This window comes from Lissotriton helveticus, chromosome 5_1 (assembly GCF_964261635.1).
Source record: "Lissotriton helveticus chromosome 5_1, aLisHel1.1, whole genome shotgun sequence".
Classification (NCBI taxonomy): domain Eukaryota; kingdom Metazoa; phylum Chordata; class Amphibia; order Caudata; family Salamandridae; genus Lissotriton; species Lissotriton helveticus.
The window spans coordinates 1,089,278,004-1,089,305,386 of NC_136065.1; the positions used below are offsets into that span (position 1 = coordinate 1,089,278,004).

The 27,383-nt window shown below is 45.5% G+C and overlaps 1 protein-coding gene across 5 annotated transcripts in view; it reads right to left on the minus strand.

Annotated features, from left to right (window-relative positions):
- The window catches only part of CNNM2 (cyclin and CBS domain divalent metal cation transport mediator 2), a 1,049,463-nt gene that overhangs the window by 77,492 nt on the left and 944,588 nt on the right, over positions 1-27,383 (minus strand). For 3 of the 5 annotated variants that reach the window (XM_078643679.1, XM_078643674.1, XM_078643676.1), the window contains one exon: positions 16,858-16,920. The exons of the other annotated variants lie outside the window; for them this stretch is intronic. In XM_078643679.1, the coding sequence (XP_078499805.1) occupies positions 16,858-16,920 (63 nt within the window). The remainder of the gene's footprint in view (positions 1-16,857; positions 16,921-27,383) is intronic. 5 annotated transcript variants of the gene reach the window in all.

Sequence of the window (27,383 nt, forward strand, 5' to 3'; positions counted from 1 at the left end):
AGGTGAGCTGGGAATAGGAAGACAGGCAGACTACTTTGCGAGTGGATTGACAGACCACTCACCCTTATGGGTTCAGTTGGGTGCGATACCCTGAGACTCACAGCCAACATAGAACCTGAATTCCTGAGACCTACAAAATAGTGAGATCATACATGGCCTCCGGACAGACACTGAAATCTTCTTCCAAGAGAATAAAGGCAATATAGGGAGGAAATAGAAAAGATGGAGCACCAGTTACTGACCATGGAGAGGCAGGAACTAGATAGGGTGGACCCGCTTATCTCCCGACAACTAGAAGTCCTTATACTTGAATATCATGAACTGTCCAAGAAGAGGCGAAGTGGCAGAGACTGGTGACACTGCATCGTCTCTACGAAGCAGGGGCCAAGGCCGGAAAATTGCTCTTCTGGCTTAGCAAAAAAGAAGCAGACGCCAGTTGGGTAGGCTCCATTGTGGATGACTGGGTTGAGGCTCTTTTCACAGATGAACAAATAGTATCAGCATTTGCCAAGCACTATGAAGACTTTTATGACTGGAAAACATTTAGTACTACAAACAACATCGATAAATACCTTGCAGGTATATCAGTTCCTAGTCTAGAAGAGAGCGACATAACAGCACTAGACGAAGACCTGACTCTGGCGGAAGTAGGGGAGGCTGTGCCCGATTGAGACCAGGTACACACTGAGCCCATATGGTTTACCCGCCAAATTCTTTAAAAAATGTAAAGATCTACTGGGCCCACACCTCCTGGATCTCTATCAAGACACATATGAGGAGGGGACTCTCTTATCTGACCTCCGAACTGCCAACATTGTGACCATTTACAAGAAGTGCAAACCCAGAGATAGGTGCAACTCATATTGCCCCATCTCACTGCTGAATACAGAGGTCAATATCCTTGTGACAATCCTGGCGACGTGACTTTTGCGAGTCATGACGACTATTATTCACTGCGACTAATCTGTGTTCATACCCAGCCGATGGCTGTAAAAAGTGGCAAAGATCCACATGTTTTCATGGCACTAGATGCAGAGAAAACTTTTGACGCCGTGGACTGGCCCTTCTTAGACGTCACTCTTGTTAGATTCTTCCCAAAATTTAGAAAGTGGGTGTTGTTACTGGATACTGCACCTATAGCAGCAGTGTGAGTTAATGGTAGGATCTCTCACATATTTCCGATATCCCATGGGACCAGACAGGAATGTACCTTGTCCCCACTGCTATTCGCACTCTTAATTGTACCCCAAAAATGTGTAATCAGACAACACCCCAGAGTAAGGGGCTCCGGGACCACACCTGACGACCAAACGAAAGAAACAATATCACTATACGCAGACAATATTCTTTTGTTTGCCACAAAACCAGACACAACAATCCTCACAATATTCCAAATACTAGAGGAATATGGCCAGGTATCGGGATATAAGAACAACTGGCACAAATCAACACTACACAGCCCGAATCAAGGAACAGAATGGCTGCCATTGCCCTGAGACCTTCACGTTGCTACGGAAGGATTCCAATACCTTGGGATCTTTCTAACACCTCACACCGAGGCCTGCAGCACACATACCATCCTACGGATATTATCAAACTTTAAACTGGATGCGGACAGATGAAGAGAACAACCGCTCACCATAATGGGGCGGACAGGCATGTTTAAGATGATTTCCTTGCCCCAATTCCTGTATACAATGCAGAACACATACCACCCTCTCCTGAGAACGTTATTTAGGGAAATAGACTCCGAAATTTGACACTGCTATGGTTAAAGAGCCTATTACTGGGAGACCCACCTTACCACTATAAATGACTGGCTACATGCAGCAGGGACCATCCCACATATCGATTTGAAAGAAAGGCACTGACACCACACACATTTCTATACTATCTGTATGGAGGAAAAGGGACACGCAGGTTGCTTTCCGCAACACGGGTCACCAAAGAGGTATGGGAACAAACCACTAAGACACTGGGTTGGGCCTATGAGATAACTAGGGCTACAGCATCGTGGAAGGGAAATTGGCTCAAAGAAGTGGGCGGGCTCCAGTGCTTCGAAGCATGGGACATGTTGGGGATCTCCACATGGGTGATATCACAGTAAAAGGTGAACTCAAACCATTTCCTACCCGCCAAACTGAATTCAAACTTCACAACTCCACTTCCTCAAATATGTTCAACTACGCCACACATGGGGAACAGGAGGCGTAAGGGACACTGAATAACCAGAATACGCTCCACTTCAAGGGAGAAAACTGCAGGAAGAACTTACGACCAAAGCAGTCTCACTCACTTATAAAACAATAATGAATATGCTACTTACCAGTGTGCATCTGTTCTTGGCATGTAGGGCTGCTGACATTCATATCTATAGCATAGATCGCCGCCTAGTGTTGGGTCCGGATGATTGCACATTGTGGTCCTGGAAGAGTATTCGAAGTATCACGAGATGGGTGGCTCCTCCCCTGGACTACAGTGCGCATGGGCATCGACTCCATCCCCAGATTGTTTTTAGCCATTGTGGCAAAGATGGAGTGTAACAGTGTGAGCGATGACCATGCTAAGAGTAAGTGTAAGTGCTGCAGCCGCTACAGGCGCCGGGGAGGAGGGCGGGCGATATGAATGTCAGCAGCCCTACATGCCAAGAACAGATGCATACTGGTAAGTAGCATATTCAGTTCAAGGCATGTGGGCTGCTGAATTCATATCTATAGCATAGAATATATAGCAGTCCCTCCATTAGCGGCGGCCGCCTGTGCCAGCTGCAGCAGTTTGAAAAAGTGTTTTTAGTACAGCCTGCCCTACAGCTGCTTGCTGCTTGGAGTGCACATCTACACAGTAGTGTTTTGTAAATGTGTGTGGGGTAGACCATGTGGCTGCTCTACAAATGTCTTGTAAAGGGATATTTCCAAGGAAAGCCATGGAGGCCCCCAACTTGCGGGTGGAGTGGGCTCTTGGGGGGATTGTTAAAGTGCACTTAGCTTTTTGACAGCAAATCTGAATACACTTAACGATCCACCTGGCTATACCTGCTTTGGAAATGGGGTTGCCTATGTGCTGTGTGGAAAAGGCAACAAAGAGTTGCTTCGTCTTCCTAAAATCTTTGGTCCTATCAATGTAATACATCAAAGCTCTTTTGACGTCAAGAGTGTGGAGCATTCTTTCTGCCACTGTCTCAGGATTTTGGAAGAACACAGGCAGTTCAATAGTCTGATTGATATGGAACTGTGAAACCACCTTTGGAAGAAATTTAGGGTTAGTGCGCAGCACCACCCGGTTGGAGTGAATTTGTATGAATGGCTCTTGTACAGTTAGTGCCTGGAGCTCACTAACACGTCGCAGTGACGTAATGGCTATCAGGAAAGCCACTTTCCATGTTAAGAACTGAATCTCGCAGGAATGTAGAGGCTCAAAAGGTGGACCCATTAGTCGGGTGAGGACCACATTAAGATTCCATTCAGGAGCAGGTGGGGTCCTGGGAGGAATGACTCTCTTGAGTCCCTCGAGAAAGGCTTTAATGGCAGGCACTCTGAAAAGGGAGAGGTGCTGCCTGTTTTGGAGATAAGCCGCAATGGCGGATAAATGTATTCGAATGGAAGCATATGCTAGATTGCATTTGTAAAGATGTAACAGATAACAAATGATGTTGTGCGTGGACGCGTCAAGCGGGTCTATGTTGTGGTTTACGCAATAAATGGCAAACCGCTTCCATTTTGCTGCATAGCATGCTCTGGTGGTGGGCTTTCTTGCCTCCCGTATGATATCCATGCAGTCTGGAGGCAAGTTGAGGTAGCCAAACTCTAAGACCTCATGAGCCAGATCGCCAGGTTGAGCTGTTGCGGATCTGGGTGCTGAATGTCGCCATGGCTCTGCGTCAAAAGTCTGGGTGTGAAGTGCAGCCTTTGATGCGGTACCACGGAAAGTTCTAGAAACGTGGTGTACCATGGTTGGCGTGCCCACGTTGGAGCAACCAGGATGAGCGTCATTGAGTGTTGCTTTAGCTTTCGTGCCACCAGCGGTATTAGAGGTGCTGGGGGGAAAGCGTACGCAAATTTGCCTGACCAGTTCATCCATATCGCATTGCCCTGCGACTGTGGGTGCGGGAACCTGGCGGCAAAGCTTTGGCATTTGGCGTTTTCCCTTGTGGCGAACAGGTCTATCTCTGGATGACCCCACTGCTGGAAGTACGGGCGGAGTACTGATGAATGTAGCTCCCACTCGTGCATTTGGTTTCTGTACCTGCTGAGCAGATCCGCCATCTGATTGTCCTTGCCTGGGAGGTGTTGCGCCATGAGGAAGATGTTCCTTTGAATGGCCCACTTACACATGCTCTGAGCCAGATGAGACAACTGTGGAGAGTGTGTACCTCCCTGCTTCTGAATGTAGTACATGGCCGTCATGTTGTATGTCCGGATCAACACGATATTGTTGCACAGATGTACTTTGAATGCCTTCATTGCCATGAAGATTGCCATCAGCTCCAGGTGGTTGATGTGCATCTTCTTCTGCTGCGTTGTCCATAGTCCCTGCACAGTGTAGTGGAGTACATGAGCTCCCCAACCGTGGAGAGATGCGTCCGTCGTTAGTATGATCTGTGGCACAGGCTCCTGGAATGGTCGGCCCTTGCAAAGGTTGTGTGGATTCCACCAATGCAGAGAGTTGTATGCACGACCGGTCACCAACACTAGGTCTTTTAACTGTCCGTGAGCCTGAGTCCACTGACGTGCTAAGCACTCCTGAGGCGGACGCATATGTAGTCTTGCGTGCGGGACTATGAAGATGCAGGAGGCCATCATGCCTATCAACTGCATGAACACTCGTGCTGGAAGCAAGTGTTGCGCTCTGAATTTTTTATCAGCAATTGAATGCTGTTGATCCTTACTGAATTTGGCTGGGCTGTGGCCGCCAGAGTGTTTATTGTCGCGCCTAGATACTGCCGCACATGGGCGGGCTGAAGGTGTGACTTTGGATAATTCAGGGAGAATCCCAGATCGTGAAGTAGGTGAATGGTGTGGGACATGTTGGCAGCGCACTGCTGGGCCGACTTTGCTTGGACAAGCCAGTCGTCCAAATAAGGGTAGACGTGCACGTTTTGTCTCCTGAGGTGCGCAGCCACTGTCGCCAGGCACTTTGTGAACACCCAGGGCGCTGTGGTCACTCCGAAAGGGAGGACTTTGAATTGGTAATGCTGAATCTGAATGGTGAATCTGAGGTATTTTCTGTGTGACGGATGTAGCAGAATGTGAAAATAAGCATCCTTGAGATCTAATGTTGCGAGGAAATCCCCCTGATTGAGCAACGGAAGAACCTGCTGCAGTGTGAGCATATGAAAGTGTTCTGATAGAATGTACTGGTTTAGGGGTCTGAGGTCTAGTATGGGTCTGAGGGACCCGTCCTTTTTCGGGATTAAGAAGTACAGGGAGTACACTCCTGTGCCCCTTTCTTCCACCGGCACGAGCTGTTTTGCCCCTTTCTGCAGCATGACGAGTACCTCCTGCTGCAATAAGTGCAAATGCTCTGTGAACATAGGACGGTGTCTTGGGGGTATGTTGGGTGGAGTGGATGTTAACTCCAGACAATAACCGTACTGGATAAGCTTTTTGACCCACCTGTCTGTGGTGATGGATTTCCAGACTGGCAGGAACTGCTGGAGTCTCCCCCCGACTGGTGTTGTATGGTCGGGGGGCAGTGACAAGGCGTCACTGTTTGTTGGCGGCGGAGGACCGGGAGCTGTTGTTTCCACGACCTCTGCCTTTTGCGCGGTTTCCACGATAGCCACCTCTACTCTGTTTGTTGTACGTGGTTTGCGCGCCACTTTTAGTGTACTGTGTTTGCTGGGACAGCTGGCCTCTGGAAACACCTCTATTGCCTGAGCGACGAAAAGAACCACCCCATAACTGCTGGGACTGGAGAGCCCCCATAGACTTTGCAGTCTCAGTGTCCTTCTTTATTTTTTCCAGGGTGGTGTCCACCTCAGGTCCAAATAATTGATCAGGGTTTACAGGCTGGTTTAGGATGGTGGTCTGTATCTCCGGCTTGAACTCGGAGATCCTGAGCCAGGCCTGTCGCCGTAACATTACACTGGTGTTAATGGCTCTGGCCGCGGTGTCTGCTACATCTAGTGCACACTTAATAGAAGCATTTGAGATGAGTTTCCCTTCCTGAATGAGCATCACTGCTGCCTCCTTATATTCATCTGGCAAGTGTTGTAACAGGGTTTCAAGTGTATCGTAATGTGCCCTGTCATATCTGGCCAAGAGTGCCTGAGTGTTTGAAATGCGCCAGATATTGGCCGCTTGAGCCGCCACCCTCTTCCCTGATGCTTCTAGTACTTTAGATTCCTTGTCAGGGGGAGGAGCATCACCAGTAGTTTGTGAATTTGCCCTTTTCCGGGCATTGGAAACAACTAGAGAGTCCAACGGCAACTGGCCCTTGATGTAGGTAGGGTCGCCAGGCGCCGGCTTGTACTTTTTTTCAATTCTGGGGTTTATAACCCTGGCACGTGTGGGTTCTTTAAAAATGTCTGCAGCCTGTTTTAAGACACCCTTCAGCATTGGCAGAGTCTTCACTGTTTGTTCAGAGGTGGAAAAGGTGTCAACCAGAAAATCCACTTCAATAGGGTCAGCATGGAGCTGGACGTCATGATTCTTGGCTGCCCTCTCAATAAGCGCATTAAATGCCGCTGAGTCCTCAGTAGGTGATGTTTTGACATTGTACACTTGAGTGTCTGGGGCAGTTTGTGGATCTGGGTCCGCAGCATCTGCCCATGTGTCAGGTTGATCCTCAGGATCAGTGTCGGCAGGGTAGTTGTACTCATTATAGTCACCTTCCCCAGCCTCCACATCTGAGTAAGTGGGCGAGAGTGGAGCAGTTGCCTGACCACGTGGAGTTATTAGTTCAACAATAATGGGTGAATCCATGGAATCCTTCTTCTTCTTTAAAGGAATTGTGTAGGACTCCATAGGCTGTGCTGGTGTGATCTTTCGCATGTAAATGGAAAGTTTACCGGTGTCGGCGTCGATAAATTGTTCCGACTGCTCCTCCAGCAGGGGTCGTCGATGCGGTGTGCCCACAACTGCAGGGGTAGGCTTCGGCCCCGGGGACACCGTTATGGACGCCTCGACAACCTTCTTTGGCGCGAACGCTTTCGGCGGCAGTGTGAACTGGATCGGCGCCGTCGACTTTTGCGGTTTGGCGGCAGGCTTCGGCGTGGAAGTATCCTTCGGATCGACAGCGGAAGCTTTGTCCTTAATGCGTTTTAATGATTCCGACCCCTGCTTTGTGAAGGAGGCGGACGGCTGCGTCGACTGGACAGGTTTCTTCGAGCCACCACTAGGTGTGGACTCGAGGGTGGTAGTACTCTTGGCCTTGTCCGGCCTATGCGCAAGATCGACAACTTTAGTAGCTCCGAGTCCCTTGTCTGTGTCGACGGCTCTTGGCGCCGAAGTCTTCGGCTCGGCGACCTTGACAAGTGCTTTCGGTGTCCCAGTCTTCGGCTTAACGCCTTTGTGCGACTTCACTGGTTCGACAACCTTCTTTGGCTTTGTCTGCACCGACCGGTCTGAAGACGTGGAGCCGACCAAGGCGACACACGCTTTCGGTTTCGACGGCGCCTCCAGCACTTTCCGTTTTGTAGACACCGAAGCTTTCTCTTTCGGTTTCGATTTCACCAATGGTGGCTCTCTAGAAGTGTCCGGAGGCGAGACTGTGGAACTTGGTGCACGATCTTGGGTAAGGCCATGTGGCGATCCCTCGACCTGAGCCGTAGATATGGATTGAACGGGGCATAGCTCCTCGCTTGAGCTATCTTACGTGGCCCCATAGGCCTCATCGTCGTCTCCTACCTCGTCGACGATTTCTTCTGCATCGAGCATTTCTACGTCTGCGTCGTAGTTGGAGTCGATCTCTGCCGGTGGATTGGAAATCGGCTCTTGATCTCCCTGCTCATCTGCCTCTTCTCCCTCGGTATCGAAAATGTTCACCGGGTCAGGTGCCGTCTGCTGGGCCTCCTGGCGCGCCACGCGCCGAAGTCGAATCGTCTTCTTGGAGCGGAAACGAGAACAAGCCATACAGTTGGCTTCATCGTGATCAGGCGACAGGCACTTGTTGCACACCGGGTGGACCTTAATGTGGGGATACTTTGAGTTGCACACGGGGCACCTTTTGAATGGGCTCCGTTCCATGATGTTTCGTCAAAAAAGGCTTGTTGCGTCGACCGGGCCTCGAGCACCGAAGAGCCACGCGACTCCTCTGGATGTCCGACTCGGGAACTGATCTGGAACAGAGCTGGGCACCGATCGCAAGACAATACCGACGATAGGAAAGGCCTTTGGGTCGAAAAGAAAGTTTCTATTGATTCCGAACTTGAGTGATCAAATATGCATCCGAACCCAATGGCAGAAAAAAACAATCTGGGGATGGAGTCAATGCCCATGCGCACTGTAGTCCAGGGGAGGAGCCACCTATCTCGTGATACTTCGAAGACTCTTCCAGGACAACAATGTGCAATCATCCGGAGCCAACACTAGGCGGCGATCTATGCTATAGATATGAATTCAGCAGCCCACATGCCTCGAACATAATAATAGGCCCAATACCCTGGGAAAGCTGAAGGAAATATGGGAGAGAGACCTGGGGGAAATGGAAGAGATAGACTGGGAAGAGGCCCTGGTGCACACTAGAGAGGTCGCAATATAAGTCAGACTCCATCTCATCTAGTTTAAAATCCTACACTGGGCCTAATATGACAGAGAAAGGCTACTTAAAATGGGGTGGGCAGAGCCCGCCCTGTGCCTGCGCTGCCTAGCTGCCACAGGAAACTTCCTACACACAATATGGGAGTGTTCCTGCATACGGGTGTACTGGGGCAAGATAACAAAAGAACTCAATGCAATGTTGGGTGTCTCTCTCCCAGCTGACCCGCAATTTATCCTGCTGGGAATCCCATGCAATATTGATGTCCCCAGACCCAAACTACTTTTCAGCTTGTTGGGCCTGGTAGTGGTGAAGAGGAACATAGCACGGTATTGGGGCACACAGGAGACTCCGACATTACACAAATGGAAACATAGCATGGATCTCTAAAGGGCAGTGGAAAGGGTGACATACAAAAGTAGAGGGTGTCCCAAGAAATTCACTAAAATCTGAAGTATCTGGATAAACTACTATGGTCTAACGCAAAGTAACAATGACACTCAAACCACCACGGGGGGACACAGGACTAAAGGAGCAAAGACGAACTTAAGGCATTGGGGGGACAAGTGAGATGGAGTACCAGGACAATCCTAACACACAAAGGGACCATATACAAGGTTCTGAGCCCGGCAAGCGCCAAGAACGAGGGTAGTCATTCGAGAGAGGAAAGCGGTATGAAATTGCCTGGTTAAGGTGCGATCTGTTGTTATTGTTATGTGACAATATTGTTTTCATAAATAAATAAAAAAATAAAATATCTTTATAAAAAAAAATACAAGGAACCATATAGAAAGACAAAAGGAATAATTAAAATAACTCTTAAAAAATAAAACGAAATAAAGGAGTTGGGGCAGGTGAGCCTAGAACATCTATCACCTTTAAAAGATTAGAGGAAAAAGGGGTTGACATGGCACATATGTTCTGGAGCGGTCTGTCAAATGCATTAGTAGAGGGACCGGGCGCACCAATGTCTGTACAATAGAGGGTTCATTATTAGAGCTATTTTAGAGCTCAAAAACTGCAAGAGACACCAATTGTTTCATTGACTTGCCACTGCTTATGGTCCATAGGCTCTTTGCCATGCACTGGAAAGCCCAGAAATGACCAGATGTTGTCCACTGGCGTGCGGCGACGCTGAAGTGGGTTAAGGCGGAAGCGGTGGCACTGAGCGAGAAGAGGCCTGTTGTTGATTACCCAAAATCCCCAGCACTGGGAGGTATGCAATTACTGGACTTACAAACTTATAAAGAGGAGCTGAACCATCCCCCGTCTCAGACCCCAACCAATCCCTTCCCTGAGATTATCTTGCACCTCAGTCATATGACTCTGCACATGCTGTTTATTGTTATGTATATCCTAATACTGTATTGTATGCCTCTCTTGCGTTGTACTTTGCAACGTTATAGAGTGCCTTACAAATATCAGGCCACTGTCCAGCCGGACAGGGTAATTTTATTTTTTGTAATGAGATATATAATGAGATAAGGAAAAGGCACAGTCCTGTACCGTTTTGTGAACAAACAGAGAGGGTTTTAGGCAAGAAGGAGCATAGTTGGCCACTTGTAATTCAGTAGGGTTTCTAAGTAGTGCCAAAAGAGTGCTAGACACAGCATGAATTAAACAGAATAGTTTGGCTGTGAAAACACTTCAAAAAAGTCGACGTTTTCGATCCCTTATGCTCAGTAATACGGGATCATCATCAGGACTCACAATACATACATTTGCTTGCCTGGTATATACATTTTAACACACAACCGCCTGTTAGGGAGAGAATTAGGAAAAACATAGAAAATAAAAAATAAAAATAATAAATAAAAAAGAGGGGGTTACCCACTGTGTTAGACTCCGATTATCACTGACAGTGCACTCTATTCGGAACCGACTTAACGTGCTTGATAATTTCGTGCATGTGGTGTTTGTAACCTTGACTCACGCGCACAGTGAAGTACGTGACATGTGTATTTAAAAATATTAACAGTCTTCTGTCATTGCTAGAGTTAAAGCGACTTTGAAAAATTAAATAATTCTTATCCTGTATATTCTTAAAGGCTTTTGGTATATCTAATAGTTGAATTGCAAAGTACGCGTGTATTCTTCAATCAATGGCATCCGCGTCTGCTCTTGTACCATGCACGCTCGTGCGCATTCATTCCGTGCCTGTCGGAGGGGGGGGGGGGGGGGGGTTGGGGTTGCTTACCCGTATCGGGTCGGAGGGGTTCAGGGAAAAGAATATTGAGGTGGACACTGCTTTAGGGTGTGCCTAAGGTAGAAAAAAGACCATTAAATAAAGGTTCATTTTGTACTAAGTGCAAGGGGTTCATGGTTTAAGCTATTACCTGATAATTTCAGGATATTGCGTGTGCTCCGCCTCGTTTCCAATTAGGTAAAACTTGTCTGTGGAATAGAAAGCTAGTGTGAATTACGAGTTTTGGCGGGTTGGCTCTACCTAAGTGACTAAGGGTAGAAGGGCTTACCTTGAGGGGAGGATTGGCCCGTGTGGTCCACGGATGGCTCGAGACGAGTCTGTAGAAGATACTTCGTATTAGTCTCATTTTGGAAACAGGGGGCGAGATACTTCGTATTAGTCTCATATTGGAAACAGGGGGCAAGCGGGCCGAATTGGTTCTATGGACTGGTTTTGCTTACCTTGGGAGGGTGAATTCCTCCGCAGTGTCCGTTAGCCCTGAGTGCTCTGCCGAGTCGCAGTCACTGTAGAGCAAGGGAGGGAACGCCAGATAAGCGTGCCCCAAGAGAAAGGGAGGTAGGACTAGGCGCGCATGGGCGCCATCTTGGAGTGGGGTTTTATTATTATTCATTATCAAGGAATTCTGAGGGGTATATGGAGTATCACGGCGCAAAGGTGATGTGTGGTGATAAGGTGCAGCGGCGCAGTGAAAATATGCAATAATGCAGCGGCGCAGTGCCCGTGTGACTGTGATTGTCATTAAAAACATAAACAGAATATTTACAATTATATACAAAATGTTGATTTAAGCATGTTCAAGGAATATGCTAAAAAGGTCCAGTCTCTCAATATTTTTTGCACAATCTCAAGTTCCATTTTAAATTGTTCAAAGTATTTCAAATTGTTCCTTCTTTTTATAATAGTGTGGTCCAATCCTCAGCCCGATTTAGACCATCACGAATAGTGTTGAAAAGGATCATGATTTTAAGCTCTTCTCTGTTCAGCATCTGCGCGAGGTTTCCGCCTCTCAGTGGCGGCTTGACAACTTTCAAAATTGTCCACTTAATGTCATTTTCATTGTGGCCTGCCTCATTGTAGTGGTCCACCAGTGGGGCATTGGCTGTCCGGCATCTGATTCTGCTTCGATGTTGGCAGATGCGGGTCTTTGCTTTCTGCGTAGTCTGCCCTATATACAGCTTAGGACACGGGCATTCGATGGCATAGATCACATTGTGTGTATTACAATTTGAAAATACGCGTCTCACATACGTGATACTATTGTGTGTGAAATCTATGCCCTCCACCGTGAAGTCGCAGACGTTACAACAACCGCATTTGGCATGCCCTATAATTGGAGGCAAACCCCAAAGAGATTCTATGGTGGGATTCTGAGTAGGGGGTGGTAATGCTGCTCGTACAAGGTGGTCTCTTAAGTTTTTACTCTTCTTGAAAGCAAATAGTGGCTTTTGAATATTCAGGATGCCTACATTAAGCGTTGACCAGTGCTTTAGGACTGACTTCCTGACTTTGTTAGAGATTGTAGAGAAAGTTGTTACGCATGCAATTATCTCTTTTTGGGTTTTTTCTTTTGGTGATAGTAAGACTTCCCTCGGGCAGTACCATGCCCGTTTCAAGGATTGTTTTATGATCCTTTTAGGGTAACCCCTGTCTTTCAATTTGTTTGAGAGGGTTGAGGATTCCCTAAAGTAATCCTCTTTGCAGGAGCAATTTCTCCTGATCCTCAGAAATTGCGAGTAAGGTAACGCATCCCTCAGAGCCCTGGGGTGGTTACTCTTATAACTCAAGAGGGTATTTCTCTCAGTCGGTTTTCTGAACAGTCGTGTCAAGAGCTTACCATCTGAGTGGTAAATAGTGAGGTCTAGGAAGGGTATAGATTCCTTATTCCACATTAGTGTGAACGTTAGGCCACAGCAGTTATTATTGAGCCAGTGGAGGAACTGGGTGAGTATTTCAACTGGGAGGTTCCAAATAAGAAAAATGTCGTCTATATAGCGCCTCCACACTCTGATCCCAGAGTGGAAGGGGTTAGAATCTGACAAGATGGATCCAGTTTCAAGTTGGTCCATAAACAGTATAGCTAGATTCGGAGCAAAAATAGCCCCCATGCTGGTCCCCTTGATTTGCTGATAGTAGGTATCATCAAACAGGAAAAAATTCCTAGTCAGGCAGAGTTCCAACAGCTGTAAAATAAACAGGGTGGGGACTCTATGGGGACGTGGACGTGTGTCAAGAATCTTCTGGATGGTAAGTAATGCTGTGACCTGTGGGATATTGGTATACAATGATTCCACATCCATTGTACATAAGGTCTCACGATGGGGATCAAAATCAAAATTTTCTACTAGATTGATCATTTGCATACTGTCTCTTACATAGCAACTAGTAGATTGCACAAATTCTTTAATAAAAAAGTCCACGTACGCTCCTAGAGGCTCTAAAACTGAGCCACAAGCCGAAACAATGGGTCGACCTGGAGGGTTTTGTGAATTTTTGTGTATTTTCGGTAAGGTGTATATTACCGGAATGCGTGGTGACTTGGTGTTAAGGAAGTGAAATTCTTTCTTATTAATGAAACCATCCAGTAGTGCTTGTGATGTGACTTTACTTATCACATCTTGTATTTGTCCGGTGGGGTTACCAGGGAGTTTCTGATAGTGGTCAGTATTATTGAGTTGACGTAGAATTTCTAGTTTATAGTTGTCAATCTCTTGGGAGGACGATCCCACCGCCCTTGTCTGCGCTCTTTATTACAAGCTTTTTATTTGTTTTCAATGTGAGAATGGCCTTCTTCTCATCTTTAGATATATTATAGGGTATGAAAACCTTTGTTTTTTCAAGAATATCGAGGTCTGCCAGTACAAGTTTCTCAAACGTGGTAACCTCAGGGGGGATCATTCCTGCTGATGGAGAGAATGTGGATGGAGGGCGAAATGGAGTGTTGGCAGTAGGGGCAGTACTGGGATGTATTTGGAAAAAAGCTTTAAGCCGAATTGTTCTAAAGAATCTGAGTAACTCAGTATGTAATTCCATAAAGTTTGGAATAGTAGTAGGCACAAAGGATAGGCCTTTTTTAAGTAGATCAATCTCAGCATCCAGTAGTGTATGTTTTGAGAGATTAAAAATAGGGATCTCCTCTGGGGTGGTATTTATTACCATTGGTAATAATTGTTCCTTGTCCTTCTCTCGCCCGGTGGGTTTTGCCATCTTTGCGTGCGCTTTACTTTGCCACGTTGGGGGGTATTGGGTTGGCCCTGCCTAAAAAATTAGTCTGGCCACCACCACGTTTGTTGGGGATACTGGGTCCTTCTCCTGGGTCAGAACTTTCCGATGAATCAACCGAAGTGTCCGAAAAACCCACAAGGTTTTGACGGCGATTGAATCGGCCCCAGGGTCTGTTAGATTGGGGATGTGAGTAAGCTCTGTTAGAGTAGAAATCTTTTTGGAGATATGGGTAAGTATTTTCTACACTGTATTGTTTGATATCCTTCTTTACTTTGTTTGCTTTTTTATTTTCCTCAATTCGGTGGAAGTCAGCGAAACTTTTTTCAAGTTGTTCCAATAATTTTTTGCATTCGCTTGTGAGGTCAGAATCCCCTAATTGTTTCTCTATATCCTTGATTTCTATGTCTAATGCTTTTAAGGTTTCTATCGCTATATCTATACCAAGCACCAACCAATGTCTGGAGCATGTAGTACTTATATAGCTAAAATTTGTAATATATTTAGGATTGTCGGTAAATATACCGGGTATATTTCTGACTTGGAGGCCGAGTGGGATTACGTCAGCTTTGAGATAATCAGTGAGCATTAAGACCATCAGTTTTAGCCGGGTCTGTTTCTTCCTGAGTTTTTCTAATTGTTCTGGAAGCGGACTAGGGGTTGTGCTGGGTGATTCGGTAGTATTTGAGAGAAGGGACGGACCATGGCATATTTCCTTGATATAGTCATCGGTATACAGAGGTGCGTGTGCAGACATGTCAGAGCAAGAGCAGTAGGCGGGGGTAAGATTCAGTGAAAAAAATGTGAAAAAGGTGAGAAGTACTAGGTGAGCCAGCCCTCGGCTGAGGGCTAGAAGTGTTTACTTTGGACCCTTGCAATCATGCGATTGCGCTAAAGTCTGTTTTTAAACAACAAGGGAACCCATTCGGTTATCCAGGGACCGTGGGTAGCTATACTTTATAAACAACAATGGTCCCAAGGAGTATCTAAATACAGAATAACAAATAAAACATAGTCCACAGTGGGAGCTATATTGGCCACTGTCCAGCCGGACAGGGTAATTTTATTTTTTGTAATGAGCTATATAATGAGATAAGGAAAAGGCACAGTCCTGTACCGTTTTGTGAACAAACAGAGAGGGTTTTAGGCAAGAAGGAGCATAGTTGGCCACTTGTAATTCAGTAGGGTTTCTAAGTAGTGCCAAAAGAGTGCTAGACACAGCATGAATTAAACAGAATAGTTTGGCTGTGAAAACACTTCAAAAAAGTCGACGTTTTCGATCCCTTATGCTCAGTAATACGGGATCATCATCAGGACTCACAATACATACATTTGCTTGCCTGGTATATACATTTTAACACACAACCGCCTGTTAGGGAGAGTATTAGGAAAAACATAGAAAATAAAAAATAAAAATAATAAATAAAAAAGAGGGGGTTACCCACTGTGTTAGACTCCGATTATCACTGACAGTGCACTCTATTCGGAACCGACTTAACGTGCTTGATAATTTCGTGCATGTGGTGTTTGTAACCTTGACTCATGCGCACTCCGTCCGCCATCCACACAGAAATGACCCTCCGCCACATTAGGATGGCTGGGGGGTCAGCGGCGGACGGGAAGACCGTCCGCCGCTTTTCCGCAGCGGTCACCTTGCGACCGTGGCGGAAAAGGGCTAATATGCTGGCGGTGTCTATCAGACACCGCCAGCCATATTAGGATGTGCTTTGGGGAAGCACGGAAAGGCATACGGTCTTTGCTTTGGGGGCCCGTTGTGGGTTATGGTACCCCCTGCGTTTCAAAGTACAACATGGCAGGCAACGCGCGGTCGGTGCCTGTCATGTGCTTTGAAACGCACAACATGCATTTTTGGCATTGCGGCGGACGGTGCTTTCAGCACCGCCCACCGCAATGTTAAAAATGCGGGATGCCCCCGCCACTGTGGCGGGAGCATCCTAATTCGAGGCACGGGACCTCCGCCCTTATGGCGGACGGTCCCTGCCCACGACAGGATGGATGGCGGACGATCAAAGTCCGTCCGCCATCCTAATGACACCCATAATGTTGAAGCTCAATAAAATTGGTTACAAATAAATAAATAAAAGATTAGAGGAAAACCTATTTTGACACCCTCAATCTATAAAAAAAAACAATGCGACAAATATATCTGATGTAAAAAATATCGATAGTAAATTCTATAAAACGTTTACTATAACAATTAACATGTGAGAACGTCCGTGAAATCGATGCAGAAAAACAGTTTAGTCATTGCCATGCAACAGTGTATTCTCTAGGGGGAGTGGATTAGTTGTGCCATTTTATATTACTTTAAGCAACAAATGTAGTTTCAGGGAGGTGAAAAATATAAGCAGCTTAAGTGTTCCTAAGGGGCATCATCAGTAACAAATTAAGTGATACTATGTTTTATACAATTGCTATTATTTTTAAGAACAAATGCATTGGTGTCCTTCTCTGAAAGGGCCGAGTGCTTACATTTATAAAACAGACATTAAGAGGCGATCCTCTCTGCGTTTGTTTAGATTCAAAATCTTTAATGTGACACATTCTCTCCCTGCATGTCAAACCAAACCCAAGCCATCTTACCTGCATAGCCTATTTATTTTGTAGGTTTGCTGCCAACAAGTACTGTGAAGGTAACAGATGAGATGAAGATGGAACTAACTTTATCATCTTAACGCTGAACAAGAATCAGGAAAAGAAGCATGCAGATTTACCTGGGGAGCCAGCTAGCGACTCAGTTCTGCTGACAACAAAGGTACGGGACAGGGACAAAGGAACTGAAAGGGAGAGAAAAGAGGTAAGACACCGAAACCAGGACCAGAAGTAAGGCAGGAGGTGGATACTTGATATGATCTGGAAAGGGAGAGGCCCACAAAACCAATGAAACCAAGTTAGAATTTGAGAAACAAGATATGACAACAGCAATCATAACTTTTGTTAGGCGTTAGACAGGTTATAGATCATTAATTTACTTTTGAGATCGTTCTTCACTGAAACTATTGATTACACACAGGGAACATGAAAGCGGCAAGGCAGATTTAAAATAAAATGGCCCTTGACGTTTGCATTCAAACAAAAGACAATGTTAGCTGATAAATTTACATATTTCATATTTATCGTAATTCGTCTAACAGATAAAACGTAGCGTGCTAATTACAAAAAAAGAAGAAAAAAAACACCAGAAATGGTTACTGAGTTTTAAACAAGCACGCAGAAATAACAGTTCTCGAAGATTTTTTAACAATTTTCCCATATTTCTTTCATTTAGATATTTGTCTCGCTGTAAAATGAAAACATGTTATCACCTATGGTTTGCTGTTTCAATTCCAGCCACATATGTAGCGGGGATAGACACACAGAAAAGCAAACCTAGTCAAGCGAAGAACACTATGATAAACCATCTCTTACCTGGTATCTATTCCATAAAAATATATGCCTTACTGTACCTTTAGAGCTTACTTTTTCCTTAACTAATTCTCTCTACAGACTGCCGTCTTAAAAAAGGAGTGATTGAGCAGGTTTAGGTCTCTTTGAGTGGATTACAGATTTTCCATTCAGCAGAAAATGTGTGGGGTGCACCACATTCCAAAAGGAATTTACGTACAGAAATATTGGCCTCTTTTCTGCCTGAAGTGAGGCTGAACACACCTCAAAGAGCTTATGCTACCAGGTCGTTTTGGATTGTGGAAATAAATATACCCTTCATTGAGAGCATAGACCAACTTCTGTCTTGCTAAAAAGAGAGCAATAGAGTCACGCTTACAAATCCCCACGTCAACACTCGGTTGAAAATGGTGATGTCCAACATCAGATGTCTTTTTTTAGGAAGAAGAAAGTATGAGAACAATATGTTTTCATCTTCTGCCTAGCAAGACTAATCCTCAACTCCCATCCACTTCTCAAACGCAGAACTTGTCCCTTACGGAAACTCACAAAGCATTCCAGGGAATTCAACTAGGAATTGATCTTGTAGCTAAGTGGGGGCACATATGTGCGCCAAAGTGATTCACATGTTCCTCAGGTCAGCCTTGTTGTACCTCAGTGAGTGCAGTGTCTCCGGCTTGTATTCACTGGAAGTGTTGGTTGAATAAATAATCATACTTGCTACCCCTGCCACCTTAGTGGCTGCTGGTGCCCAGTACTGTTGCTGAAGGTGCCTATAGCAAAGCCTGAACTGGTCCTTCTTAAATATGTGCATCTCTTGAATGAGGACAATATCTAACAGAAGGGACTGAATGTATGCCAGAATGTCATACACTTTGTGGGTGAATGATATCCCCTTACATTTAAGGATGTCAGAGCAGTGGTGTAACAAAATATGACGGGACAAGTACATGACGGGGCAAGTACATGAAGGGGCCCCCTCTTCGGAGTCAGTTAGAAGCTCTCATGCCAGAGTACTGTGCTGAGGGGGCCCCACAACGAGGGCTTCGAGGGCCTATTTTACGTCACTGTGACAGAGCACAAGGGGGCAATGTAAAGAAGTATACATGAACACTGACACAGTCCATAGCATCAAGATTCTCCCGAGTGACAGTGCGGCCCCCCCAACATTCACACTACAATGGACAACAAAATGGCCAAAAAGAACATGACAGATCCATAATCACAGATTTATTGCTTCAAAGTCCTTCCTAAACCACCTGTACCCAGATATTTCAGAAATGGGGGTGACATGTAACATAGGACCATACCCATATTGCAATTAGTTGTAGTAAAATCAGTGTAACCAGAGCTTAACTAACCAACCACCTCGCTCTGCAATCCAAATCTGCCAAACAACTCGGAATTATGTCATCACCTGGTACAATGCCTCTAACATTAGAGTATAATTAGACTAGAAGCTCAGCAACAACGATTCCTAAGTCCACTCATTTCAATGCAACTTTAAAGTAAAACAATATTGTCACCACCTCATTAAGGATTCCCTAAGTGAGTGCAGTCGACACCTCTAGCGTTGAACTAAAGTGTTTCTGGTTGTTTCCCTCTTGACCTTTTAATGCTCCTGACCTCTGTGACCCTTTTCCATGTCTGTTGGAGGCTTGTTTCCTTGGGGTCATTTTTATCATTATCTTCTTTTGTCTTGCCTCCTTGGATATCATTATCACAGTAATATTTTGCCTGCCCACAAGAAGTTTAACTCCATCACGTACATCTGGTGATGTTGGAGGTTTTTAGTTAACAATTCTCTGACTATGGGTCCAAACTATAGTTGTTCGAGCAGAGTGGCTACATTGTCCAAATAGTATTTATAAATCCAGGGACTCGTTCTTCTTTGATTAGGCTTTCTATCAAGGAGGGGGAGGAGCTTTTAACTAAGATGTCTCACTTTCTGTCCGAACATTTTGTGCTTCTTTGCCTAGCACTATAAAGATGCTCAAAGGACATTTGAACGGATAAGCTCTATTTTGGAGCCAGGGTGAAGAGCACTTTTCCTCATCTCCTCAACTGTCTGCTTTCCCTGCACACATTGTCCCAGAAAATTCGATTCTCCAAATCTTCACACTTATTAAGGGCCTGATTTAGATCTTGGAGGACAGGTTGCTCCGTCCGCAATGGTGAAGGATATCCTGTTCACCAAATTATAAATCCCGTTATATCCTATGGGATTTATGTTTCGGCGGATGGGATATCCGTCATAGGTGTGATGTAGTAACCCATACGCCAAGATCTAAATCAGACCCTGCGTTTTTGAGGAGTTTGCATGACAAGAATGGCAATAGTCATCATCGTGAACTGTTCATAATCAACCATCATTTGTAACATTAGCTCATTGCCTCCACTGTTCCATGCACCCTGTTCATATCAGCGTTGAGTTCTGAAATGTGTTTGCAGACATCAGGGTGTACTTCTACAATTCTGACTCTGAGTTTATGCGCTAGTGCACACAAAAAAAAACCAAGTGTGAGGGATAAATGAAATCAATTAGTAGATCAGAAAGGATGATAGTTTTGGGTGAATTTATGAGAGTATGAAGGGCAAGAAAGGAAACAGGAATACATTGGAAACCCACCTTAAAATATCTCAGGACTTATCATACAATTAATACAAAGGGGCATCGTGACAGAAAATAGGTGGTGTTTGTCTATTGTGTGCCACTGCCGTCCCAGCCATACAGCACACGAAGAACTGAACTTGTACAATATACAGCAGACAGTAATAGAACCTAAATGATTCGAATTCTTGCTCACACCATACAATATCAAACAAGCATGTGGACGGCAGCCCTGCAGCTCTTAAATAAAATGAAAAATATGAAGGCACAAGGACTTTAACTGTCACACAAAACATACATCTAATAGGTGCAATGTTGTATGGGTTTGGGGGGAGCAGAGTTTAAGCAATCATTCTTGTAGTGACCCAAGGGTCCTGCCAGAACCCTTCATGCTTTTCACAATGATTTAACCTGCCCAATGCTAAGGGACAACGCTGCATTGTCTGTAGGAACTGAGAGCGGAGCAAAATGAGATGTGACACAAAAAAGAAACCAACAAGAACCTCATCTTCGCTGTTGCATACTGCCAGGTGGTGCGGTTTAGAAAGAAAATATGCAAGTGTAATTGTGGGGTAGAGTGGAGTGCCATAGAGTGGAATAGTATACAGTGTCCTGGCGTACAGTATAGAGGGGTGTTGAGTGTAGGGGCATAGAGTCGAATAGCATGGAGTGGAGTGGTATAGAGTGGAATAGGTCACAGGGGAGTGGCGTGGAATATCATATCGGGGGATGGAGTAGCATATAACAGAGTGGCGTAGAGTGTTAAAGCGAAGAGTGGAGTAGCGTAGCTTGCAGTGGTGTACAATGGAGTAGCATAAAGTAGAATAGCGTAGGGTGGAACAGCAAAGGGTGGAGTGGCTTAGAGTGGAAAGGTGTAGAGTGGATTTGCGTACAAAAGGGTGACGTAGAGTCGAATACTGTAGGGAAGAGTGGCGTAGGGCTGAGTCGCAAAGAGTGTAATAACAGAGTGGCGTGAAGTGGAGTGGAGTGATGTAGAATGTATCGGTGTACAATGGAATGGCATAGAATGGAGAAGTGTAGAGGGAAATAGCATACAGTAGAGTGGCATAGAGTGGAATCGCTTATCGTGGAGTGGAATAGCGTAGAGGGGCGTAACCTGAAATGGCACAGGGTAGAGTAGTGTGGAGTATTGTAGAATGAAATAGCACAGAGTAGAGTGGCATAGAGTCCAGTGGCGTATAGTGGAGTGGCATACAGAGGAATGCATAGAGTGTAATACCAGACAGTAGAGTGGAGTGGAGTAGAGTAGAGTAGAGTGGAACAGCTTACAGTGTTGTGGCATAGAATGGGATAAATAGCATGGAGTGGCATACTGTGGAGTGGCATAAAGTGGATTGGTGTAGTGGTGTAGAGAGGAGTGGTGTGGAGTACCGTAGAGTGAAGTGGCAGAAAATACAGTGGCTTTGAGTGGAATGGTTTAGAGTTCCGTAGAGTAGAGTAGGCTGGTGTACAGTCGAATGGTATAGACTGGAGTTGCAAAGCATGGAGTAGCGTTGAGTGGAGTGCATCTTAGAAAGAACATATACAGGTGTAAATAGGGTAATTAGCATTGCTAAAGATGCTGGATTAATTTAAGACTTGTATGAGGCTGCAAGTCATGTCTCACTCTGACCAGAATGTTAGCACCAAAGCATTATCATTCTACACTTATATTATGTTTTTAACTTATTGAAAAGCGCCTCTTTTAAATGTATCAATCAAGCTTGCCTTTCCTTCATTCTTAAATCTTACCCCTTTGGTCATTTATAAGCACAACTGGCCTTTACTACGGGTAAAGATGCAGGTGATTTACAATAACGAAAACACTTCACAGTTTCCTTCAAATATTTCTGTGTGTGATAACATGTGGCTTATACATGCGAATGCACACTGTTTATCATATATATGCTTGATTATTTAAAAATCTCAGAAAAGTATTAAGGTCACATATTTGTGCAAAAATACCCTTCCCAATAAAAGCGATGGTATGGTTAGGTGATGTCCATTTATGTGATGAAGTGTCATCACTCTATATGCGGAATAGTCACCCACCCATCTTTTTTCCCCCTAAGGGTTTGATCCCCACTTCCAAGGTTCTACGGAAAGCAGCAGAGGTGTCTCTCGCTGACTGGTGCTATACAAAACTAATACAAGAGTGTTTTATTCATGCTTGTGAGGGAATTGGAGTGCAGTAATTCCTGCATATTTTCCATGGGTCATTTGGGACCAGGGGTAAAGGCATCCTACAGGCGGGTGGCATTTGGCTTTAAGTTTCTCGTACTACCTGTTATCAGACGCACCAATGATATGGTGAACTTGGCTCCCATGCAATTAAGCTATATTCTGCTAAGAATTCTATGTAGAAATGTCCTGTATAAGAGTTGCCACGATATGGCTAAAAAGGAATTCATTCCTACCAAAGGTTAGCACATGAATGGACATCTAATGATCAGTGATGAATATTTTTGTTTAGGAACCGTAGAAGATATAGCTACTGGGTAAAATACATAAATTAAGGTACACAGTAGCTAAGCGCAAACATGAGCATAGATAAGTTATCACGGTACACACTCTTTTAATGAACACAAGGCTAGGTACTTTCCATTGGGCTCGTGTTATATAACTTTTTTCACGTTCAATTTAAACAGTTATTATTATTATTATTATTAAATTACACTTGTATAGCGCTATCTACCCGGAGGCCTCGTAGCGCTTATGACTGAAACTTTATTAGCGCGGGCTCAGGGCAGATCAGCATGATTTCGCATACAAGTGTGTTTTCCGGGCTTTCCTGAAGGAGAGATGATTAGTAGTTTCCCGGAGGAGTAAAGGGAGGGTATTCCAGAGCTTGGCCGCGGTGTATGAAAAAGAGCGGCCGCCCCAGCGGGTTTTCCTGACTCTGATGGAGGTGGCCAACTGGAGGGAACCAGAGCGGAGGGGGCGCGAAGGGACATAGGGAGTGACCAAGGTCTGTAGAATTGCGGGGCCAGTGTGATGAAAGGCCTTGTGTAGAATACACATAGCCTTGAACTGTACTCTCGCTGCAATGGGGAGCCAATGGAGTTCTCTTAAGGCATTCCTAGCTGACTGCCAGCGAGGAAGATTGTAGAGTAAACGGGCTGCACTGTTTTGGGTGACTTGGAGCTTTTGGATGACAAAGGCGGGTGCTCCCATAAAGAGAGCGTTCCCATAGTCCAGGCGCGATAGTATAAGGGCCTGGACCAGGATCCTCCTGGCCTGGAATGGAAGCAGGGGGAGCACCTTCCGCAACATCCTCATCAACCCAAAACAGGTGGCAGCAATCTTAGTGGCCTGTACCGAAAAGTTCAAGGCTGAGTCAAACCAAATCCCCAGGCTTTTTATCTGGGGCTTGGGAGTGGGGGGCGCACCTAGACATGGTGGCCAGATGGATGCAAAAGCGAGGGGGGAGGAATTACCCAGCAGGATGACATCAGTCTTCTCCCCATTAAGTTTTAAACAAGAAGATTGCATCCATCTGGCGACCGCCTCCAGACAGGGGCCTAAGGTGTGGGACGATCCCTCCGCATGGTCTAAGGAGACCACCAGTTGGGTATCGTCCGCGTAGGTGACAATACGCACACCGAAGGGTTGGACTATCCTGTCTAGAGGCGCCATGTAGGCATTAAACAGGGTGGGGATCAGGGAGGAGCCCTGAGGCACCCCACACCTGAGTGGATGTTTAAGGGATACTGCCTCACCCTCAAAAACCGTAAACAGTAAAGGTTTGCATGGGGAAACTGAGCAAAGAAGATTACAAGACGGATCTAACCTCCATTTTTAGATACTGCAGTAAGTAAGCTGTACTTCAGAGATATAAGAACAAACATTAGACTAACTACGCATTAGTTGCACCTCATCAGTACATAAAACATTAAATATAAACAGAAACACATTTTGCTATGTTATCAGTACAGTGCTCTACCACTGGGCGCTGTTTTTCCTAAACCATAGTAGAAGTGAAAACATGTGACCGTAAACCTTCATGCCCCCCACCCCCAACATCTACAAAGAGCCCACGTTCACTTCTGGAAATGTACTTGGCCTTTTCCACAGCTTGAGAGACTTTTTTCTTATAACTTTTCAACATGCTGCACAGGAGTCACGCCACTCTACAACATAGCTTAAAGACATTGGCAAAGCCAATAGCTCTGGCTAAACACTTACAAGGTCCCAAAGGCGAGACCTATTCTTAGTGGGTGGAATGTCCTAACAGCACTAATAGCCCTTCTTCATCTGGCTAGACCAGTTGGTAAAGGCTGTCTCCTTTGTTTTTAGCCGTCGCGTGTGGCTGGGGCCTATAACTTGGGTCTGAGATTCTAACAAATGGTATAGTCCTCGGCAGTGAGCTTTAAGGCTGTAATAGGTGAGGAGGAACCAGGAAGAAAGGAGAAGGAGATCAGTGGACCGAAGAATAGAGGGGAATGGAGAAGACAGAATTTAGACACTTGGGTAGGGGGGGTCTAAAACAAGAGGAAGACTGCCATGTTGTCAGTACATTCGTTTTCCTTGCTAGACACGTTGCCAGGAAATGATATGGTGGAATAAGGGAATATTCAACGCAACACCTTTTGTGGTGGGCTAGGAAAGGCGATATATATATAGTAAGTGGTTCTAAAAGTGTGCACTGAACAGCTACATGAAAACAGAACTCAGAAAAGTTCTGCAACTTTTTCTAAAAGACCATTGAAAAAAACTCCCAGTGAACAGGAAAGATAAACAACATTTTGACAAAGGATCAGAGTTTGATAATTGACAATACAAAAGAGAAGTTTTAATACTATGAAGAGATGTGATGAGAATGGGTCAGTGAAACATGTTAAAGCATGGAGGCACTAAAGCAATCAAACCTCGTGTAACCCACACATCAATGCAATAAAGGGAGTGGTAGGGTGATGGGTGGAGCACAGCAGCAGCTTTACAGAGGAAGTAGCAAAGGGGCTAAAATGGAACGACAACGAGGGCACCAAAATTATTCCTACAGAGATAAAAACAGGAAGGATAATGACTGAGAAGATATCAAGACCAATGTGGCAAAAATGGGCAAAAAAATTATGTTGACAAGCCTGGTCCACAAAGAGATGTGATGGACTGACACTGCGAATAACTGTGGCACAGAAAATGTGAGGCAGTTTAGAATAGAGGACCATGCAGCATTGTGACAGAGACAGCCATGAAACAAAGCAGCACAAAGAGCACTTAAGAGGACATGAATCATACCGTCGAAGAGTGTGGTAAAGAAGGTGCTTGAGGCAGAGGGGCGGAAAGCATGCTTGAGGCAGTGACACAGAGAAACATATGAATCGTTGTAAATGGCGAAATAAAAGGAGCGGTGCATAAATTAATGTTGAAGAGAAGACCTAAGAAACAGTGCTGGAGAGGAGGCTTCTGAAATGTAATCAAAAAAGGCATGAAGCAATTTGCCAGACAGACATTCAAGAATGCAATTAGTCCTATGGTTAGAGCCTCTTAGATTTTAATGCACTAAAACAGACAGGATCCTTTAAGTTTTGACAAAGGCACATATAATTTGTTAGGCAGAACGGCAGAGAAAGCTCTTAAGCGAAATACAGAGAGAGATGCGGAAATAAAACAAGACACTTGAAATGAATGAAATCAAATATTAGCAGGCCAAATCCAAAATTCAAAAGTGTCACATAGTAGCTAATTAACTAACAGCGCTACTGCCAAGATCAGAGCATATAATGCCTTAGGTGTAAGTAGAAAATTGCTTTCACTAAAATAAGGTTTAGTAGTCAGGATAGACATTCCATTAGAAATATGTTTCCAAAGCAACTACCTCATATCTCTCTGGTACTCTAGTTTCATTCTTGAATAAGAACGGACACAATCCATTGTCCTACACACTAATCTAAGAATAGCACGGATCTCGCCAAACAAGCCAATTCTGATCTTGCAACTTTAACCATAACTTTATTCCTAGTCGTGATGCAACGTTGATATCAAACCATTTATAAAACATGTAATGGACACTACGAAAAGTTACTTTACTGTGGTAACTCAATGTGATCTCGAATCCCGAGATCCCCATATCCGAGACTATCTATCCCCTCTAGTACCGCCTCGCACCATAGCCCGTCCAGGCAGACGCGTAGAGCCCCCAACAACAGCGTCCCTGACGACAGGCATCCCGCCCCTCTCTCCTGTGCAGGAACCAATCAGAGGTGCCGAAGGACCGGAAGGGATACACCGTGACCCCGGAAGTCCCGCCTTTCCACCGACTGTCGGATACAGAAAAGCCGGAAGAGAAGACACGAGCGGGGTCGAAGGATTGTGGCAGGAGATTTCGGCTGGACCGGTGACGGACGGAGAAGACGGGAACGGAGAACGCGAGGAGTGGTCCGAAGAGTGGTGGAGTCCCACGGAGGTGGCTGGAGAGCGGCCGTAACTCGGAGGAGAGTTACGGCGGAGCGCGTGAGTACCAGTTACTCCCTTGAGCATGCTAGGTGCCCGTGTATATAGTTAGAAACCCCTCCCAGTGTAAATTGTTCCCGCTATCCTAGGCACGTCACAAGTAAGCACTAAGCAGGTTGTAAATACGCACTTCACACTGTATAAAGAGCACCCCTCTCCCCACATCCCTGAGCACTTCCATTCCTTTCCTTTCCTTGATCCATACCCGTACCGCCCTCACTTCCCCTTCGTATCCACACACTCCCGGGTTAACGGTGAAGGTACCGGATCTCGAGTCCAAGCACAGCTAACGGCTCCCTCTTTTCTCTTGTTTGCCCTCCGAGGTATTCTCCGACCACAACGAGGCAGCTACACCAAAGACCCAGCCTTTCCTTGGACCCTCATCCCGCCCAGACAAGAAAGAAGAAGACGTACACCTCTTCCCGGGATTTGGACCGGACTCTCCTACTGTCCCCGAAAAACCTTGTACAAACAAACCCCAATAAACCGCTATCGCCCACTATATCCGGCCTCCTCGCCTGCTTTACCAGTCCGCTGACCGCCCACGATCACACTCAGATACTTGGAATCAACTTGATTTGTCTGCTACCATCTCATGCTCCTGCTGCATGCCACCTTTCAGTAAAACTGGGAATGGTGCCTGTAGGAAATTTAATTATTATTTGCGATGAGTGTCTACCAATGTCAAGGAATAATCACAGCACTTGTCAGGATGAACCCCCAAAGTCACTAAATTAACCTGAGCTCAACCCCATGGTAGCCGTGGTGCAGAGCTGCAATTTGTAAATTACT